Here is a 24753-nt window from a genome sequence, read left to right as displayed (position 1 = left end):
GTTCACTTATTTATGTACTATGTACGTCGCTGGTTCACTTATTTCTGTACTATGTAAGTCGCTGGTTCACTTATTTCTGTACTATGTAAGTCGCTGGTTCACTTATTTCTGTACTATGTAAGTCGCTGGTTCACTTATTTATGTACTATGTACGTCGCTGGTTCACTTATTTATGTACTATGTAAGTCGCTGGTTCACTTATTTCTGTACTATATAAGTCTCTGGTTCACTTATTTCTGTACTATAAGTCGCTGGTTCACTTATTTCTGTACTATGTAAGGCGCTGGTTCACTTATTTCTGTACTATATAAGTCGCTGGTTCACTTATTTCTGTACTATGTAAGGCGCTGGTTCACTTATTTCTGTACTATGTAAGGCGCTGGTTCACTTATTTCTGTACTATATGAGGCGCTGGTTCACTTATTTCTGTACTATATGAGGCGCTGGTTCACTTATTTCTGTACTATGTAAGTCGCTGGTTCACTTATTTATGTACTATGTAAGTCGATGGTTCACTTATTTCTGTACTATGTAAGTCGCTGGTTCACTTATTTCTGTACTATGTAAGTCGATGGTTCACTTATTTCTGTACTATGTAAGTCGCTGGTTCACTTATTTCTGTACTATGTAAGTCGCTGGTTCACTTATTTCTGTACTATGTAAGTCGCTGGTTCACTTATTTCTGTACTATGTAAGTCGCTGGTTCACTTATTTCTGTACTATGTAAGGCGCTGGTTCACTTATTTCTGTACTATTTAAGTCGCTGGTTCACTTATTTCTGTACTATGTAAGGCGCTGGTTCACTTATTTCTGTACTATATGAGGCGCTGGTTCACTTATTTCTGTACTATATGAGGCGCTGGTTCACTTATTTCTGTACTATGTAAGTCGCTGGTTCACTTATTTATGTACTATGTAAGTCGCTGGTTCACTTATTTCTGTACTATGTAAGTCGCTGGTTCACTTATTTATGTACTATGTAAGTCGCTGGTTCACTTATTTATGTACTATATGAGGCGCTGGTTCACTTATTTATGTACTATATGAGGCGCTGGTTCACTTATTTATGTACTATATGAGGCGCAGGTTCACTTATTTATGTACTATATGAGGCGCTGGTTCACTTATTTCTGTACTATATGAGGCGCTGGTTCACTTATTTCTGTACTATATGAGGCGCTGCAGAACACTTATTTCTGTACTATATGAGGCGCTGCAGAACACTTATTTATGTACTATATGAGGCGCTGCAGAACACTTCTTTATGTACTATATGAGACGCTGCAGAACACTTATTAATGTACTATATGAGGCGCTGCAGAACACTTATTTATGTACTATATGAAGCGCTGCAGAACACTTATTTATGTACTATATGAAGCGCTGCAGAACACTTATTTATGTACTATATGAGTCGCTGGTTCACTTATTTCTGTACTATGTAAGTCGCTGGTTCACTTATTTATGTACTATACAAGTCGCTGGTTCACTTATTTATGTACTATATGAAGCGCTGCAGAACACTTATTTATGTACTATATGAGGCGCTGCAGAACACTTATTTATGTACTATATGAGGCGCTGCAGAACACTTATTCATGTACTATATGAGGCGCTGCAAAACACTTATTTATGTACTATATGAGGCGCTGCAGAACACTTATTTATGTACTATATGAGGCGCTGCAGAACACTTATTCATGTACTATATGAGGCGCTGCAGAACACTTATTTATGTACTATATGAGGCGCTGCAAAACACTTATTTATGTACTATATGAGGCGCTGCAGAACACTTATTTATGTACTATATGAGGCGCTGCAGAACACTTATTTCTGTACTATATGAGGCGCTGCAGAACACTTATTTATGTACTATATGAGGCGCTGCAGAACACTTATTTATGTACTATATGAGGCGCTGCAGAACACTTATTTATGTACTATATGAGGCGCTGCAGAACACTTATTTATGTACTATATGAGGCGCTGCAGAACACCTATTTATGTACTATATGAGGCGCTGCAGAACACTTATTTATGTACTATATGAGGCGCTGCAGAACACTTATTTATGTACTATATGAGGCGCTGCAGAACACTTGTTTATGTACTATATGAGGCGCTGCAGAACACTTATTTATGTACTATATGAGGCGCTGCAGAACACTTATTTATGTACTATATGAGGCGCTGCAGAACACTTATTCATGTACTATATGAGGCGCTGCAGAACACTTATTTATGTACTATATGAGGCCCCAACACTATTTAGGACTAGGGAAAGGTTATTGTAGCTGCACCGGAATCAGTTTAGCTTCCGGTTCAAATCCCGACACGAGAAGCCCAACAGCAGCAGATCCTGACGCCGGCTGGTAAGTAATCTAACCCTCCCCTCTCACCCTACCTTAGGGGCACGTAACCCCAAGTTTTCCCCCTGGGGGTGTCTAAACCTAACCCCCCCTCCTTCCCGCACCCCAAACCTAACCCTCCGGGTGTGCCTAACTCTAACCCTCCCCCCTAGGGGTGCCTAACCCTAACCTTCCTTCCCAAAACCTAACCCCGCTCCCTAAACCTAACCCTCTCCCCCCGCGGCTAACGCTAAGGACGCCCCAGACTTACCTCGTTCGGGCTGTCATCCTTCGGTGTCGGGATTCAGATAGGCGCCTGTATATTGACGCCTATCTGAGGTCCCCCGTCATGCTTCTCGTGTCGGGATATAGACCGACGGCATTTAGCCTGCCGGTCTATAAACAGCATTCCGCTACACCTTATATTCATTCCACCGGAAAACTGAGACTGGTTCTATCTATTATACAAGAAGCTACAGGCGCCTTCTCTTACCATGCTGAAGTCGCCGGCTGTTCCCGATGTGACCACACTTGGATCCACTGAGGTCTTCAGGTCCAAGCTGGTGACTCGGAGACCACAGGAGGGCACCGCATTTTCCCATCCGGCTAAACAATGCTGACAGACAGAAAACAATGACGCGTAATATTTCTGCAGTGTGTGATAAATCCACTGCACAAGTCACGTACTTCATTACATAGAGGAGTGCGGATTGGGACAATGTTACCTGCCAAGCCGCTAGGACACCAGTGGCATCACAGAGACACAATGTATGGTGAGTGATCACACCACATCCTAGTGATGAGACTGCATCCTCTGTAATGTGACAGGACCCAGGGCCTGATTCAGAGCCGGACGCTATTTGCGCTCGCTCGTTCAGAAAAAGGGGCCGGATATTTAAATTGAGCGCTCGCTCTTTGCGGTCTGTTGACCACTCTATGTCTGAACGAGCGAACGAAACATGCGCTCGCTATTTTAAAAAAAAAACCCCCTTGGCGCTCGCATCCAACGTTATCTCCGCTATTTATTAGATTAATCGAGTACATCGAAAGGCATCTGAACTGCTCGCTATTCTTGTGGTTGGATTTTCCTACCGCAATCATGCGAGCAGTTCAGGCTAAAAGACAACCAAGTGACGTGGTCGATGACGCTGCTTTGTTAATTATGCACACCCTTAAAACGCCCGTATTGACCGTTTGGCACGCCTGCGTTCCGATCTCCACTCCCCGTTTTCAAGCACCTTCCCGTTACCACCCACAAACGCCTCATTCTGTCACTCATATTAGCAGGCACTCGCAATTTTGTGAGCACACAATTTCCGACTGCAATGACTGGTTCGCGCATGCGTATTACAACCCATACACATGCGCAGTTGTGCGAACATCGCTCGGAGCGAACGAGCGGCCGCTTACGAGCGGCTCTGAATCAGGCCACCAGTGTATAGATGGGCTGCAGACTCACAGATCGCAGGGGCATAAGAATCTCTGTGGACTAAGCGTTTAAAGCCTTTGAGAACTTACCGATGGCAAGGCGACGCTGTCTGTGGGGTCAAAGCTTTTTCTCCTGTGAGCTCTGTATTTATAGGGAGGCAGCAGAGTGCTCCTGGGGATGCTCACCCTGAAATACATTCATTCACCGTTAAACCTTATCCCAATGCCACCTCTAGGATTTCTCCCGTGCTCTTCCTACCACTGGAACTCTCTCCCTCTCCGACTCTCCACCTCTCTGTAAAGCGCCAAAACAGGATTTAATAATGTGCCAGATCTATCAGCCACCTCTCTGTGTCCTAGCACACGGACTCACCCCTCTGTGCCACCCTTGTCTGCCCCCTCCCCCAATGGCTTGTAAGCTCACACAAGCAGGGCCCTTTCACTCATGCGTTCTTCCTTTCCTCACTTTTGCCATTATCTCTCCCCCTCCCCATGCTTACAAGAGACATGAACTGGTCTGCTGCCCTCATCTACAGCAGAGATTCCCAAATTCTGCCATTACAGGCCAGGTTTTAAGGAAATCCATGCTTGAGCACCAGTGACATAATTAGTACCTCAGTCAATTTGATTTAATGATCTAGACTCAAGCACGGATATACCCAAAACGGGGGACTTGGGGTCCTGCTCAGACAACTCCACTCGTGGCTGAAGAGATGTAACTTGGTGGTAGCCGGGCATTTGCACTGAGGCATACTTGGGCAATAGCGCGTTATGCAGAGTTCAGATACATCTCTTGTGCCTAGCTTAGTGTGTACTGATAATGATGGCGGTGTATGGATTAGGGGCGGTGCATAGTGTGTACTGATAATGATGGCGGTGTATGGATTAGGGGTGGTGCATAGTGTGTACTGATAATGATGGCGGTGTATGGATTAGGGGCGGTGCATAGTGTGTACTGATAATGATGGCGGTGTATGGATTAGGGGCGGTGTATAGTGTGTACTGATAATGATGGCGGTGTATGGATTAGGGGCCGTGTATAGTGTGTACTGATAATGATGGCGGTGTATGGATTAGGGGCGGTGCAGTGTACTGATAATGATGGCGGTGTATGGATTAGGAGCGGTGCATAGTGTGTACTGATAATGATGGCGGTGTATGGATTAGGAGCGGTGCATAGTGTGTACTGATAATGATGGCGGTGTATGGATTAGGGGCGGTGCATAGTGTGTACTGATAATGATGGCGGTGTGTGGATTAGGGGAGGTGCACAGTGTGTACTGATAATGATGGCGGTGTATGGATTAGGGGAGATCCATAGTGTGCACTGATAACGATGGCGGTGTGTGGATTAGGGGAGGTGCATAGTGTGTAATGATACGGATGGCGGTGTATGGATTAGGGGAGGTGTATACTGTGTACTGATAATGATGGCGGTGTATGGATTAGGGGTGGTGCATAGTGTGTACTGATAATGATGGCGGTGTATGGATTAGGGGAGGTGCATAGTGTGTAATGATAATGATGGCGGTGTATACTGTGTACTGATAATGATGGCGGTGTATGGATTAGGGGCGGTGCATAGTGTATAATGATGGCGGTGTATGGATTAGGGGCGGTGCATAGTGTGTACTGATAATGATGGCGGTGTATGGATTAGGGGCGGTGTATAGTGTGTACTGATAATGATGGCGGTGTATGGATTAGGGGAGGTGCATAGTGTGTACTGATAATGATGGCAGTGTATGGATTAGGGGAGGTGTATAGTGTGTACTGATAATGATGGCGGTGTATGGATTAGGGGAGGTGCACAGTGTGTACTGATAATGATGGCGGTGTATGGATTAGGGGAGGTGCACAGTGTGTACTGATAATGATGGCGGTGTATGGATTAGGGGAGGTGTATAGTGTGTACTGATAATGATGGCGGTGTATGGATTAGGGGAGGTGCATAGTGTGTACTGATAATGATGGCGGTGTATGGATTAGGGGAGGTGCACAGTGTGTACTGATAATGATGGCGGTGTATGGATTAGGGGCGGTGCACAGTGTGTACTGATAATGATGGCGGTGTATGGATTAGGGGCGGTGCACAGTGTGTACTGATAATGATGGCGGTGTATGGATTAGGGGCGGTGCACAGTGTGTACTGATAATGATGGCGGTGTATGGATTAGGGGCGGTGCACAGTGTGTACTGATAATGATGGCGGTGTATGGATTAGGGGCGGTGCACAGTGTGTACTGATAATGATGGCGGTGTATGGATTAGGGGCGGTGCACAGTGTGTACTGATAATGATGGCGGTGTATGGATTAGGGGCGGTGCACAGTGTGTACTGATAATGATGGCGGTGTATGGATTAGGGGCGGTGCACAGTGTGTACTGATAATGATGGCGGTGTATGGATTAGGGGCGGTGCATAGTGTGTACTGATAATGATGGCGGTGTGTGGATTAGGGGAGGTGCATAGTGTGTACTGATAATGATGGCGGTGTATGGATTAGGGGCGGTGTATAGTGTGTACTGATAATGATGGCGGTGTGTGGATTAGGGGAGGTGCATAGTGTGTACTGATAATGATGGCGGTGTATGGATTAGGGGTGGTGCACAGTGTGTACTGACAATGATGGCGGTGTATGGATTAGGGGTGGTGCATAGTGTGTACTGATAATGATGGCGGTGTATGGATTAGGGGAGGTGTATAGTGTGTACTGATAATGATGGCGGTGTATGGATTAGGGGAGGTGTATAGTGTGTACGGATAATGATGGCGGTGTATGGATTAGGGGCGGTGCATAGTGTGTACTGATAATGATGGCGGTGTATGAATTAGGGGCGGTGTATGGATTAGGGGCGGTGCATAGTGTGTACTGATAATGATGGTGGTGTATGGATTAGGAGAGGTGTATAGTGTGTACTGATAATGATGGCGGTGTATGGATTAGGGGCGGTGCATAGTGTGTACTGATAATGATGGCGGTGTATGGATTAGGAGCGGTGCATAGTGTGTACTGATAATGATGGCGGTGTATGGATTAGGGGCGGTGTATAGTGTGTACTGATAATGATGGCGGTGTATGGATGAGGGGCGGTGTATAGTGTGTACTGATAATGATGGCGGTGTATGGATTAGGGGCGGTGCATAGTGTGTACTGATAATGATGGCGGTGTATGGATTAGGGGCGGTGTATAGTGTGTACCGATAATGATGGCATTGTATGGATTAGGGGCGGTGTATAGTGTAACTGTGTACTGATAATGATGGCGGTGTATGGATTAGGGGCGGTGTATAGTGTGTACCGATAATGATGGCGGTGTATATCTACAGTGTTCTACTATTATATAGCTCACCGTACATGTTGGTCTAATATACAAACCGAATATACGCCGGCTCGTCTAACGCTGTATGGCGCCTGAACCTGCGCTTCTTACATATGGGACAGGCAGATTCGGCTCCGACGGGGGATGTGAACAATCGCTGGTTCACTCTGTAGCAGTAGACACCTAGGACACAGAGCACAGACAGACCGCTGGTCAGTTACCGCTGTGTGACACCTGCTTGGACGGACAGACAGGGCAGACAGACAGGAGCCTTACATTGATGAGTGTCTAGCGAGACGTCCAGTTCTTCCTCGGACGAGTCCTGTGTCCCTGACCTGAAAGCACAATCATAGTTACTCCCCCTCCAGAACACGCAGTGATGATATGTACTGTGTGTATGTACAGCTGAGATGTTGTTATACTGAATGTGACATCAGGACACGCTCTGGGGTCCGTGTGGTCAGCAATCAGCATGGCCGTATACATCTAGAGGTGACCTGTTCCCCCCCCTTAACCAAATACACTAATAATAAATATCAAAAAGGCAAGACCAGACACTGTATTCCCCATACTGTAAGCTCCCACGAGCAGGGCCCTCCCCACCTTTTCAAGTTTGTATTTTCCCTGTTGAAATCGAGTGTCCTGGTTCTGTTCCTATACAGGATTTGTTATAGCGACAGGGGACTGGGCACCTCTAGCACCTTCTGGCTATATTACATTGGTTTCCTAAAGAGGCAATAACTGCAGACAAGTAAGACTCACCCGGAGAAACACTGGTGCGCACACTCCTCTCTGTTCACACGCCGGAACTCGCCGATCTCCGAGAAGAATTGGTCGGATTTGTTGGTGATCGGGGAGGACACTTCCAGGAGTCCTGGGGAACAGGGGGTTAGTACTAGAGGCAGACACCATGGACCCGACTGTGATCACTACATTCTGCTGTATGAGGACAGTATGGTGTAACGTCAGCATTGGCACTAGTCAGACGTACGCTGTCTTTATGCTGGATGCCGCCATGTTTAGCAGCTGGAGGACGTTGTACCCATATGATGAATAAGGGTCAGTGACTCCTATAGGCTGCTAATCCGGAGTGTGATCATGAGAATAGACGTCCCACGTTATGAGGTGCCACAGGGAACTGCGCAAACAATGGCGGCATCACCACAGCAACCAGATACTCCATACACGGGGAGGAATACGAAAGAGTTATCAAACTGTGATACAATATTATACTCTGTCCTAATAACACATTTCATTTTATTGCTCCCTTCAGCCATTGTGGGAACACGTACTTCCTTGGCCCCCCCCCCAGATCATTCGTGTGCAGACCCCACACAACCCGAAATACATTGAGCGCCCTCCGCCAATCCCAGCCGTCTCCAAACGCGCAATCACACTCGTCTGACACACAATGGGGCACATGTATCAGAGGTTGATGTGAGATAAAATTGTGAAATATAGATCACCAGCCAATCAGCTCCAAACTATCATTTCTTAAGCACAGCCTGCAAAATGTAAGTTAGAAGCTGATTGGTTGGTAATATATATCTCACATCAAGCGTTAATAAATATGCCCCTATGACCGGTTTAATTACAGCTGCCAGGAAGAACCCATCACCCCCCACGATCTCCTCAATCTGCAGTAGTTTGGTGCCTACTTTACAGAGCGCATTACGTGCACCTTGCGGATCACCTCTGCATCGTTCCTCAGGGTATGAGCCCCTCTGACCTCGTAGTGTAATCAGCCGCTCCTTATCCTATGATGGGGCTTCTCTCATAGTGTCCCCTTATATTCTGTCCTATTACCCCATTGTAGCTGACACAACCCAGCAGTGCGCAGACAGAACCTCGGTATATACTGTATACACTCACCAGCTATCCAGTCACAGCCCAGCAGTGCGCAGACAGACCCCCGGTATGTATATACTCACCAGCTATCCAGTCACAGCCCAGCAGTGCGCAGACAGACCCCCGGTATGTATATACTCACCAGCTATCCAGTCACAGCCCAGCAGTGCGCAGACAGACCCCCGGTATGTATACACTCACCGGCTATCCAGTCACAGCCCAGCAGTGCGCAGACAGACCCCCGGTATGTATACACTCATCGGCTATCCAGTCACAGCCAAGCAGTGCGCAGACAGACCCCCGGTATGTATACACTCACCGGCTATCCAGTCACAGCCCAGCAGTGCGCAGACAGACCCCCGGTATGTATACACTCACCGGCTATCCAGTCACAGCCCAGCAGTGCGCAGACAGACCCCCGGTATGTATACACTCACCGGCTATCCAGTCACAGCCCAGCAGTGCGCAGACAGACCCCCGGTATGTATATACTAACCGGCTATCCAGTCACAGCCCAGCAGTGCGCAGACAGACCCCCGGTATGTATACACTCATCGGCTATCCAGTCACAGCCCAGCAGTGCGCAGACAGACCCCCGGTATGTATACACTCACCGGCTATCCAGTCACAGCCCAGCAGTGCGCAGACAGACCCCCGGTATGTATACACTCACCGGCTATCCAGTCACAGCCGAGCAGTGCGCAGACAGACCCCCGGTATGTATACACTCACCGGCTATCAAGTCACAGCCCAGCAGTGCGCAGACAGACCCCCGGTATGTATATACTAACCGGCTATCCAGTCACAGCCCAGCAGTGCGCAGACAGACCCCCGGTATGTATACACTCATCGGCTATCCAGTCACAGCCCAGCAGTGCGCAGACAGACCCCCGGTATGTATACACTCATCGGCTATCCAGTCACAGCCCAGCAGTGCGCAGACAGACCCCCGGTATGTATATACTAACCGGCTATCCAGTCACAGCCCAGCAGTGCGCAGACAGACCCCCGGTATGTATACACTCACCGGCTATCCAGTCACAGCCCAGCAGTGCGCAGACAGATCCCGGTATGTATACACTCACCAGCTATCCAGTCACAGTCCAGCAGTGCGCAGACAGACCCCCGGTATATACTGTATACACTCACCAGTTATCCAGTCACAGCCCAGCAGTGCGCAGACAGACCCTCGGTATATACTGTAAACACTCATCGGCTATCCAGTCACAGCCCAGCACTGCGCAGACAGACCCTCGGTATATACTCACCGGCTATCCAGTCACAGCCCAGCAATGTGCAGACAGACCCTCGGTATATACTGTATACACTCACCGGCTATCCAGTCACAGCCCAGCAGTGCGAAGACAGACCCTCGGTATGTATATACTCACCGGCTATCCAGTCACAGCCCAGCAGTGCACAGACAGACCCTCGGTATATACTGTAAACACTCATCGGCTATCCAGTCACAGCCCAGCACTGCGCAGACAGACCCTCGGTATATACTCACCGGCTATCCAGTCACAGCCCAGCAATGTGCAGACAGACCCTCGGTATATACTGTATACACTCACCGGCTATCCAGTCACAGCCCAGCAGTGCGAAGACAGACCCTCGGTATGTATATACTCACCGGCTATCCAGTCACAGCCCAGCAGTGCACAGACAGACCCTCGGTATATACTGTAAACACTCATCGGCTATCCAGTCACAGCCCAGCACTGCGCAGACAGACCCTCGGTATATACTGTATACACTCACCGGCTATCCAGTCACAGCCCAGCAGCGCAGTCAGACCCTCGGTATATACTGTATACACTCACCGGCTATCCAGTCACAGCCCAGCAGTGCACAGACAGACCCTCGGTATATACTGTATACACTCACCGGCTATCCAGTCACAGCCCAGCAGTGCGCAGACAGACCCTCGGTATATACTGTATACACTCACCGGCTATCCAGTCACAGCCCAGCAGTGCGCATACAGACCCTCGGTATATACTGTATATACTCACCGGCTATCCAGTCACAGCCCAGTAGTGCGCGAGCAGACCCCCGATATGTATATACTCACCGGCTATCCAGTCACAGCCCAGCAGTGCGCAGACAGATCCCGGTATGTATATACTCACCGGCTATCCAGTCACAGCCCAGCAGTGCACAGACAGACCCTCGGTATATACTGTATACACTCACCGGCTATCCAGTCACAGCCCAGCAGTGCACAGACAGTCCCTCGGTATATACTGTATACACTCACCGGCTATCCAGTCATAGCCCAGTAGTGCGCGGGCAGACCGCTGGTCCATGTGAGCGGCTGGTTCATCGGGCAGGAAGGTGACGTGTCCATTATCTCTCTGCAAAGAAAATGAGGTTACTTAGATCTGTTGGGGTTAAACAGACTATTCAGGACGGAGAGTAATGATGGGCAAAAAAAGTAGAAGTCAGGCGCCAGCATTTATTTTTGGGTGAACTAGCCCCCCGGCTCCTGGGATCTGTCCAGACCTGATTATATATAACTGAGGTACAGCTCATGTTTGAAAAACAATGAATACACCCCAGGATTCACACAATAAGCCCCATAGTCACTCTACAAGAATAACCTGTAATGTAGGAACACAGATAATGCATGACGGTAACTCAGCGCTTCCTGTGATGCACTATAAAAACCAGAAAGGATTCCTCACATTCTCTAGTACGTCTGCGATTTATCCAATCAGCAGATTCTACAGCGATGAGAGACGGAAATGTGGGAGCTGTACCCGGATCAACTCCGATACACGGCCGCACCGCTCACATCTGATACACCTCAGCTACTCTCACCTCTGACACCACCGCACAGCTCACATCAGATACACCGCCGCTAATCTCACCTCTCACACCACTCTGATACACCTCCGCTACTCTCACCTCTGACACCACTCTGATACACCTCTGCTACTCTCACATCCGACACCACTCTGATACACCTCTGCTACTCTCACATCTGACACCACTCTGATACACCTCTGCTACTCTCACATCTGATACACCTCTGCTACTCTCACATCTGATACACCTCTGCTACTCTCACATCTGATACACCTCTGCTACTCTCACATCTGACACCACCGCACAGCTCACATCTGATACACCTCTGCTACTCTCAAATCTGACACCACTCTGATACACCTCTGCTACTCTCACATCTGATACCACTCTGATACACCTCTGCTACTCTCACATCTGACACCACTCTGATACACCTCTGCTACTCTCACATCTGATACACCTCTGCTACTCTCACATCTGACACCACTCTGATACACCTCTGCTACTCTCACATCTGACACCACTCTGATACACCTCCGCTACTCTCACATCTGATACACCTCTGCTACTCTCACATCTGACACCACTCTGATACACCTCTGCTACTCTCACATCTGATACACCTCTGCTACTCTCACATCTGACACCACTCTGATACACCTCTGCTACTCTCACATCTGACACCACTCTGATACACCTCCGCTACTCTCACATCTGACACCACTCTGATACACCTCCGCTACTCTCACAACTGATACACCTCCGCTACTCTCACAACTGATACACCTCTGCTACTCTCACATCTGATACACCTCTGCTACTCTCACATCTGATACACCTCCGCTACTCTCACATCTGACACCACTCTGATACACCTCCGCTACTCTCACAACTGATACACCTCTGCTACTCTCACATCTGACACCACCGCACAGCTCACATCTGATAGACCTCTGCTACTCTCACATCCGACACCACTCTGATACACCGCCGCTACTCTCACATCTGATACACCTCTGCTACTCTCACATCTGACACACCTCTGCTACTCTCACATCTGACACCACTCTGATACACCTCTGCTACTCTCACATCTGATACACCTCTGCTACTCTCACATCTGACACCACTCTGATACACCTCTGCTACTCTCACATCTGACACCACTCTGATACACCTCCGCTACTCTCACAACTGATACACCTCTGCTACTCTCACATCTGACACCACTCTGATACACCTGTACTACTCTCACATCTGACACCACCGCACAGCTCACATCTGATACACCTCTGCTACTCTCACATCTGACACCACTCTGATACACCGCCGCTACTCTCACATCTGACACCACTCTGATACACCGCCGCTACTCTCACATCTGACACCACCGCACAGCTCACATCTGATAGACCTCTGCTACTCTCACATCTGACACCACTCTGATACACCTCTGCTACTCTCACATCTGATACACCTCTGCTACTCTCACATCTGACACCACTCTGATACACCTCTGCTACTCTCACATCTGATACACCTCTGCTACTCTCACATCGGACACCACTCTGATACACCTCCGCTACTCTCACATCTGATACACCTCTGCTACTCTCACATCTGATACACCTCTGCTACTCTCACATCTGATACACCTCTGCTACTCTCACATCTGATACACCTCTGCTACTCTCACATCTGACACCACTCTAATACACCTCTGCTACTCTCACATCTGACACCACTCTGATACACCTCTGCTACTCTCACATCTGACACCACTCTGATACACCTCTGCTACTCTCACATCTGACACCACTCTGATACACCGCCGCTACTCTCACACCTGACACCACTCTGATACACCTCCACTACTCTCACATCTGACACCACTCTGATACACCTCCACTACTCTCACATCTGACACCAATCTGATACACCGCCGCACCGCTCACATCTGACACCACCGCACAGCTCACATCTGAAACACCTCTGCTACTCTCACATCTGACACCACTCTGATACACCTCTGCTACTCTCACATCTGACACCACTCTGATACACCTCCGCTACTCTCACATCTGACACCACTCTAATACACCTCCGCTACTCTCACATCTGACACCACTCTGATACACCTGCTACTCTCACATCTGACACCACTCTGATACACCTCTGCTACTCTCACATCTGACACCACTCTGATACACCTCAGCTACTCTCACATCTGATACACCTCTGCTACTCTCACATCTGACACCACTCTGATACACCTCTGCTACTCTCACATCTGATAAACCTCTGCTACTCTCACATCTGACACCACTCTGATACACCTCTGCTACTCTCACATCTGACACCACTCTGATACACTCCGCTACTCTCACATCTGACACCACTCTGATACACCTCCGCTACTCTCACAACTGATACACCTCAGCTACTCTCACAACTGATACACCTCTGCTACTCTCACATCTGATACACCTCTGCTACTCTCACATCTGATACACCTCCGCTACTCTCACATCTGACTACACTCTGATACACCGCCGCTACTCTCACCTCTGACACCACTCTGATACACCTCTGCTACTCTCACATCTGACACCACTGATACACCTCCGCTACTCTCACCTCTGATACACCTCTGCTACTCTCACATCGGACACCACTCTGATACACCTGCTACTCTCACATCTGACACCACTCTGATACACCTCTGCTACTCTCACATCTGACACCACTCTGATACACCTCCGCTACTCTCACATCTGATACACCTCTGCTACTCTCACATCTGACACCACTCTGATACACCTCTGCTACTCTCACATCTGATACACCTCCGCTACTCTCACATCTGATACACCTCTGCTACTCTCACATCTGACACCACTCTGATACACCTCCGCTACTCTCACATCTGACACCACTCTGATACACCTCTGCTACTCTCACATCTGACACCACTCTGATACACCTCCGCTACTCTCACATCTGATACCACTCTGATACACCTCCGCTACTCTCACATCTGATACCACTCTGATACACCGTCACTACTCTCACATCTGATACCACTCTGATACACCGTCACTACTCTCACATCTGACACCTCTGACACCACTCAGATACACCGCCGCTACTCTCACCTCTGACACCACTCTGATACACCTCTGCTACTCTCACATCTGACACCACTCTGATACACCTCCGCTACTCTCAAATGTGACACCACTCTGATACACCTCCGCTACTCTCACATCTGACACCACTCTGATACACCGCCGCACCGCTCACATCTGACACCACCGCACAGCTCACATCTGATACACCTCTGCTACTCTCACATCTGACACAACTCTGATACACCTCTGCTACTCTCACATCTGACACCACTCTGATACACCTCTGCTACTCTCACATCTGACACCACTCTGATACACCGCCGCTACTCTCACATCTGACACCGCCGCTACTCTCACATCTGATACACCGCCGCTACTCTCACATCTGACACCACCGCACAGCTCACATCTGATAGACGTCTGCTACTCTCACATCTGACACCACTGATACACCTCCGCTACTCTCACATCTGACACCACTCTGATACACCTCCGCTACTCTCACATCTGGCACCACTGTGATACACACCTGCTACTCTCACATCTGATACCACTCTGATACACCTCTACTACTCTCACACCTGACACCACTCTGATACACCTCTGCTACTCTCACATCTGACACCACCGCACAGCTCACATCTGATACACCTCTGCTACTCTCACATCTGACACCACTCTGATACACCTCTGCTACTCTCACATCTGATACACCTCTGCAACTCTCACATCTGACACCACTCTGATACACCTCTGCTACTCTCACATCAGATACACCTCTGCTACTCTCACATCTGACACCACTCTGATACACCTCTGCTACTCTCACATCTGATACACCTCTGCTACTCTCACATCTGACACCACTCTGATACACCTCCGCTACTCTCACATCTGACACCACTCTGATACACCTCCGCTACTCTCACCTCTGATACACCTCCGCTACTCTCACATCTGATACACCTCTGCTACTCTCACATCTGACACCACTCTGATACACCTCTACTACTCTCACATCTGACACCACTCTGATACACCGCCGCTACTCTCACATCTGACACCACTCTGATACACCGCCGCTACTCTCACACCTGACACCACTCTGATACACCTCCACTACTCTCACATCTGACACCACTCTGATACACCTCCACTACTCTCACATCTGGTACCACTGTGATACACCTCTGCTACTCTCACATCTGATACACCTCTACTACTCTCACACCTGACACCTCTCTGATACACCACCTCTACTCTCACCTCTGACACCACTCTGATACACCGCCGCTACTCTCACACCTGACACCACTCTGATACACCTCCACTACTCTCACATCTGACACCACTCTGACACACCTCCACTACTCTCACATCTGACACCACTGTGATACACCTCTGCTACTCTCACATCTGACACCACCGCACAGCTCACATCTGATACACCTCTGCTACTCTCACATCTGACACCACTCTGATACACCTCTGCTACTCTCACATCTGACACCACTCTGATACACCTCTGCTACTCTCACATCTGACACCACTCTGATACACCTCAGATACTCTCACATCTGACACCACTGATACACCTCCGCTACTCTCACATCTGACACCACTCTGATACACCGCCGCACCGCTCACATCTGACACCACCGCACAGCTCACATCTGATACACCTCTGCTACTCTCACATCTGACACCACTCTGATACACCTCTCCTACTCTCACATCTGACACCATTCTGATACACCTCCGCTACTCTCACATCTGATACACCTCTGCTACTCTCACATCTGACACCACTCTGATACACCGCCGCACCGCTCACATCTGACACCACTCTGATACACCGCCGCACCGCTCACATCTGACACCACCGCACAGCTCACATCTGATACACCTCTGCTACTCTCACATCTGACACCACTCTGATACACCTCTGCTACTCTCACATCTGATACACCTCTGCTACTCTCACATCTGACACCACTCTGATACACCTCTGCTACTCTCACATCTGACACCACTCTGATACACCGCCGCTACTCTCACATCTGACACCACCGCACAGCTCACATCTGATACACCTCTGCTACTCTCACATCTGACACCACTCTGATACACCGCCGCTACTCTCACATCTGATACACCGCCGCTACTCTCACATCTGACACCACCGCACAGCTCACATCTGATAGACGTCTGCTACTCTCACATCTGACACCACTGATACACCTCCGCTACTCTCACATCTGACACCTCTCTGATACACCACCTCTACTCTCACCTCTGACACCACTGTGATACACCTCTGCTACTCTCACATCTGATACCACTGATACACCTCCACTACTCTCACATCTGACACCACTCTGATACACCTCGACTACTCTCACATCTGGCACCACTGTGATACACCTCTGCTACTCTCACATCTGATACCACTCTGATACACCTCTACTACTCTCACACCTGACACCTCTCTGATACACCACCTCTACTCTCACCTCTGACACCACTCTGATACACCGCCGCTACTCTCACACCTGACACCACTCTGATACACCTCCACTACTCTCACATCTGACACCACTGTGATACACCTCTGCTACTCTCACATCTGACACCACCGCACAGCTCACATCTGATACACCTCTGCTACTCTCACATCTGACACCACTCTGATACACCTCTGCTACTCTTACATCTGACACCACTCTGATACACCTCTGCTACTCTCACATCTGATACACCTCTGCAACTCTCACATCTGACACCACTCTGATACACCTCTGCTACTCTCACATCAGATACACCTCTGCTACTCTCACATCTGACACCACTCTGATACACCTCTGCTACTCTCACATCTGATACACCTCTGCTACTCTCACATCTGACACCACTCTGATACACCTCCGCTACTCTCACATCTGACACCACTCTGATACACCTCCGCTACTCTCACCTCTGATACACCTCCGCTACTCTCACATCTGATACACCTCCGCTACTCTCACATCTGACACCACTCTGATACACCTCTACTACTCTCACATCTGACACCACCGCACAGCTCACATCTGATACACCTCTGCTACTCTCACATCTGACACCACTCTGATACACCGACGCTACTCTCACATCTGACACCACTCTGATACACCGCCGCTACTCTCACACCTGACACCACTCTGATACACCTCCACTACTCTCACATCTGACACCACTCTGATACACCTCCACTACTCTCACATCTGGTACCACTGTGATACACCTCTGCTACTCTCACATCTGATACCACTCTGATACACCTCTACTACTCTCACACCTGACACCTCTCTGATACACCACCTCTACTCTCACCTCTGACACCACTCTGACACACCTCCACTACTCTCACATCTGACACCACTCTGATACACCTCCGCTACTCTCACCTCTGATACACCTCCGCTACTCTCACATCTGATACACCTCCACTACTCTCACATCTGACACCACTGTGATACACCTCTGCTACTCTCACATCTGACACCACCGCACAGCTCACATCTGATACACCTCTGCTACTCTCACATCTGACACCACTCTGATACACCTCTGCTACTCTCACATCTGATACACCTCTGCAACTCTCACATCTGACACCACTCTGATACACATCTGCTACTCTCACATCTGATACACCTCTGCTACTCTCACATCTGACACCACTCTGATACACCTCTGCTACTCTCACATCTGATACACCTCTGCTACTCTCACATCTGACACCACTCTGATACACCTCCGCTACTCTCACATCTGACACCACTCTGATACACCTCCGCTACTCTCACCTCTGATACACCTCCGCTACTCTCACATCTGATACACCTCTGCTACTCTCACATCTGACACCACTCTGATACACCTCTACTACTCTCACATCTGACACCACCGCACAGCTCACATCTGATACACCTCTGCTACTCTCACATCTGACACCACTCTGATACACCGCCGCTACTCTCACATCTGACACCACTCTGATACACCGCCGCTACTCTCACACCTGACACCACTCTGATACACCTCCACTACTCTCACATCTGGCACTACTGTGATACACCTCTGCTACTCTCACATCTGATACACCGTCACTACTCTCACATCTGACTCCACTCTGATACACCACCTCTACTCTCACATCTGACACCACTCTGATACACGTCCGCTAATCTCACCTCTGACACCACTCTGATACACCGCCGCTACTCTCACACCTGACACCACCGCACAGCTCACATCTGACAGACCTCTGCTACTCTCACATCTGACACCACTCTGATACACCTCTGCTACTCTCACATCTGATACACCTCTGCTACTCTCACATCTGACACCACTCTGATACACCTCCGCTACTCTCACATCTGTCAGCACTCTGATACACCTCCGCTACTCTCACATCTGATACACCTCCGCTACTCTCATATCTGATACACCTCTGCTACTCTCACATCTGACACCACTCTGATACACCTCTACTACTCTCACATCTGACACCACCGCACAGCTCACATCTGATACACCTCTGCTACTCTCACATCTGACACCACTCTGATACACCGCCGCTACTCTCACATCTGACACCACCGCACAGCTCACATCTGACACCACTCTGATACACCTCTGCTACTCTCACATCTGACACCACTATGATACACCTCTGCTACTCTCACATCTGACACCACTCTGATACACCTCTGCTACTCTCACATCTGATACACCTCCGCTACTCTCACATCTGACAACACTCTGATACACCTCCGCTACTCTCACATCTGATACACCTCCGCTACTCTCACATCTGACACCACTCATACACCTCCGCTACTCTCACATCTGACACCACTCTGATACACCTCTACTACTCTCACATCTGACACCACCGCACAGCTCACATCTGATAGACCTCTGCTACTCTCACATCCGACACCACTCTGATACACCGCCGCTACTCTCACATCTGACACCACTCTGATACACCGCCGCTACTCTCACATCTGACACCACTCTGATACACCTCCGCTACTCTCACATCTGACACCACTCTGATACACCTCCGCTACTCTCACAACTGATACACCTCTGCTACTCTCACATCTGACACCACTCTGATACACCTCTGCTACTCTCACATCTGATACACCTCTGCTACTCTCACATCTGACACCACTCTGATACACCTCCGCTACTCTCACATCTGACACCACTCTGATACACCGCCGCTACTCTCACATCTGACACCACTCTGATACACCTCCGCTACTCTCACATCTGACACCACTCTGATACACCTCCGCTACTCTCACAACTGATACACCTCTGCTACTCTCACATCTGATACACCTCTGCTACTCTCACATCTGACACCACTCTGATACACCTCTGCTACTCTCACATCTGACACCACTTTGATACACCTCTGCTACTCTCACATCTGACACCACTCTGATACACCTCCGCTACTCTCACATCTGACACCACTCTGATACACCTCCGCTACTCTCACAACTGATACACCTCTGCTACTCTCACATCTGACACCACTCTGATACACCGCCGCTACTCTCACATCTGAAACCACTCTGATGCACCGCCGCTACTCTCACATCTGACACCACCGCACAGCTCACATCTGATAGACCTCTGCTACTCTCACATCTGACACCACTCTGATACACCTCTGCTACTCTCACATCTGATACACCTCTGCTACTCTCACATCTGACACCACTCTGATACACCTCTGCTACTCTAACATCTGATACACCTCTGCTACTCTCACATCTGACACCACTCTGATACACCTCCGCTACTCTCACATCTGATACACCTCCGCTACTCTCACATCTGATACACCTCTGCTACTCTCACATCTGATACCACTCTGATACACCTCCGCTACTCTCACATCTGTCACCACTCTGATACACCTCCGCTACTCTCACATCTGACACCACTCTGATACACCTCTGCTACTCTCACATCTGACACCACTCTGATACACCTCTGCTACTCTCACATCTGACACCACTCTGATACACCTCTGCTACTCTCACATCTGACACCACTCTGATACACCTCTGCTACTCTCACATCTGACACCACTCTGATACACCTCTGCTACTCTCACATCTGACACCACTCTGATACACCTCTGCTACTCTCACATCTGACACCACTCTGATACACGTCCGCTAATCTCACCTCTGACACCACTCTGATACACCGCCGCTACTCTCACACCTGACACCACTCTGATACACCTCCGCTACTCTCACATCTGACACCACTCTGATACACCTCCACTACTCTCACATCTGACACCACTCTGATACACCGCCGCACCGCTCACATCTGACACCACCGCACAGCTCACATCTGATACACCTCTGCTACTCTCACATCTGACACCACTCTGATACACCTCTGCTACTCTCACATCTGACACCACTCTGATACACCTCCGCTACTCTCCCATCTGACACCACTCTGATACACCTCCGCTACTCTCACATCTGACACCACTCTGATACACCGCCGCACCGCTCACATCTGACACCACCGCACAGCTCACATCTGATACACCTCTGCTACTCTCACATCTGACACCACTCTGATACACCTCTGCTACTCTCACATCTGATACACCTCTGCTACTCTCACATCTGACACCACTCTGATACACCTCTGCTATTCTCACATCTGATACACCTCTGCTACTCTCACATCTGACACCACTCTGATACACCTCCGCTACTCTCACATCTGACACCACCGCACAGCTCACATCTGATACACCTCTGCTACTCTCACATCTGACACCACTCTGATACACCGCCGCTACTCTCACATCTGACACCACTCTGATACACCGCCGCTACTCTCACATCTGACACCACCGCACAGCTCACATCTGATAGACCTCTGCTACTCTCACATCTGACACCACTGATACACCTCCGCTACTCTCACATCTGACACCACTCTGATACACCTCCACTACTCTCACCTCTGACACCACTCTGATACACCTCCACTACTCTCACATCTGGCACCACTGTGATACACCTCTGCTACTCTCACATCTGATACCACTCTGATACACCTCCACTACTCTCACATCTGACACCACTCTGATACACCTCCACTACTCTCACATCTGACACCACTGTGATACACCTCTGCTACTCTCACATCTGACACCACCGCACAGCTCACATCTGATACACCTCTGCTACTCTCACATCTGACACCACTCTGATACACCTCTGCTACTCTCACATCTGATACACCTCTGCTACTCTCTCATCTGATACACCTCTGCTACTCTCACATCTGACACCACTCTGATACACCTCTGCTACTCTCACATCTGATACACCTCTGCTACTCTCACATCTGACACCACTCTGATACACCTCCGCTACTCTCACATCTGACACCACTCTGATACACCTCCGCTACTCTCACCTCTGATACACCTCCGCTACTCTCACATCTGATACACCTCTGCTACTCTCACATCTGACACCACTCTGATACACCTCTACTACTCTCACATCTGACACCACCGCACAGCTCACATCTGATACACCTCTGCTACTCTCACATCTGACACCACTCTGATACACCGCCGCTACTCTCACATCTGACACCACTCTGATACACCGCCGCTACTCTCACACCTGACACCACTCTGATACACCTCCACTACTCTCACATCTGACACCACTCTGATACACCTCCGCTACTCTCACCTCTGATACACCTCCGCTACTCTCACATCTGATACACCTCCGCTACTCTCACATCTGATACACCTCCGCTACTCTCACATCTGTCACCACTCTGATACACCTCCACTACTCTCACATCTGGCACCACTGTGATACACCTCTGCTACTCTCACATCTGATACCACTCTGATACACCGTCACTACTCTCACATCTGACTCCACTCGGATACACCACCTCTACTCTCACATCTGACACCACTCTGAAACACGTCCGCTAATCTCACCTCTGACACCACTCTGATACACCGCCGCTACTCTCACACCTGACACCACCGCACAGCTCACATCTGATAGACCTCTGCTACTCTCACATCTGACACCACTCTGATACACCTCTGCTACTCTCACATCTGATACACCTCTGCTACTCTCACATCTGACACCACTCTGATACACCTCCGCTACTCTCACATCTGTCACCACTCTGATACACCTCCGCTACTCTCACATCTGATACACCTCTGATACACCTCCGCTACTCTCATATCTGATACACCTCTGCTACTCTCACATCTGACACCACCGCACAGCTCACATCTGATACACCTCTGCTACTCTCACATCTGACACCACTCTGATACACCTCCGCTACTCTCACATCTGACACCACTCTGATACACCTCCACTACTCTCACCTCTGACACCACTCTGATACACCTCCACTACTCTCACATCTGGCACCACTGTGATACACCTCTGCTACTCTCACATCTGATACCACTCTGATACACCTCTGCTACTCTCACATCTGACACCACTCTGATACACGTCCGCTAATCTCACCTCTGACACCACTCTGATACACCGCCGCTACTCTCACACCTGACACACCTCCACTACTCTCACATCTGACACCACTGTGATACACCTCCACTACTCTCACATCTGACACCACTCTGAAACACCGCCGCACCGCTCACATCTGACACCACCGCACAGCTCACATCTGATACACCTCTGCTACTCTCACATCTGACACCACTCTGATACACCTCTGCTACTCTCACATCTGACACCACTCTGATACACCTCCGCTACTCTCACATCTGACACCACTCTGATACACCTCCGCTACTCTCACATCTGACACCACTCTGATACACCTGCTACTCTCACATCTGACACCACTCTGATACACCTCTGCTACTCTCACATCTGACACCACTCTGATACACCTCCGCTACACTCACATCTGATACACCTGCTACTCTCACATCTGACACCACTCTGATACACCTCCGCTACTCTCACATCTGACACCACTCTGATACACCTCAGCTACTCTCACATCTGACACCACTCTGATACACCGCCGCACCGCTCACATCTGACACCACCGCACAGCTCACATCTGATACACCTCTGCTACTCTCACATCTGACACCACTCTGATACACCTCTGCTACTCTCACATCTGACACCACTCTGATACACCTCCACTACTCTCACATCTGACACCACTCTGATACACCTCCGCTACTCTCACATCTGACACCACTCTGATACACCGCCGCACCGCTCACATCTGACACCACCGCACAGCTCACATCTGATACACCTCTGCTACTCTCACATCTGACACCACTCTGATACACCTCTGCTACTCTCACATCTGACACCACTCTGATACACCTCTGCTACTCTCACATCTGATACACCTCTGCTACTCTCACATCTGACACCACTCTGATACACCTCCGCTACTGTCACATCTGACACCACCGCACAGCTCACATCTGATACACCTCTGCTACTCTCACATCTGACACCACTCTGATACACCGCCGCTACTCTCACATCTGACACCACTCTGATACACCTCCGCTACTGTCACATCTGACACCACCGCACAGCTCACATCTGATACACCTCTGCTACTCTCACATCTGACACCACTCTGATACACCGCCGCTACTCTCACATCTGACACCACTCTGATACACCGCCGCTACTCTCACATCTGACACCACCGCACAGCTCACATCTGATAGACCTCTGCTACTCT

At 49.3% G+C, this 24753-nt stretch overlaps 1 protein-coding gene across 1 annotated transcript in view; it reads right to left on the bottom strand.

The window, feature by feature from the left end:
* The window catches only part of MIIP (migration and invasion inhibitory protein), an 80048-nt gene that overhangs the window by 4746 nt on the left and 50549 nt on the right, over positions 1–24753 (bottom strand). Inside the window, exons 4-9 of the mRNA XM_088457153.1 lie at positions 11211–11307; positions 7865–7976; positions 7379–7437; positions 7159–7285; positions 3870–3966; positions 2845–2967 (exon numbers count right to left, since the gene is read on the bottom strand). Coding sequence (XP_088313279.1) covers positions 2845–2967; positions 3870–3966; positions 7159–7285; positions 7379–7437; positions 7865–7976; positions 11211–11307 — 615 coding nt within the window. The remainder of the gene's footprint in view (positions 1–2844; positions 2968–3869; positions 3967–7158; positions 7286–7378; positions 7438–7864; positions 7977–11210; positions 11308–24753) is intronic.

The sequence above is a fragment of the Taudactylus pleione genome, unplaced genomic scaffold (assembly GCF_031769625.1).
Source record: "Taudactylus pleione unplaced genomic scaffold, aTauple2 ptg000740l, whole genome shotgun sequence".
Classification (NCBI taxonomy): Eukaryota; Metazoa; Chordata; class Amphibia; order Anura; family Myobatrachidae; genus Taudactylus; species Taudactylus pleione.
Note: the sequence above shows the minus strand (reverse complement) of the source record. Positions and strands in the feature narration are given on the sequence as shown.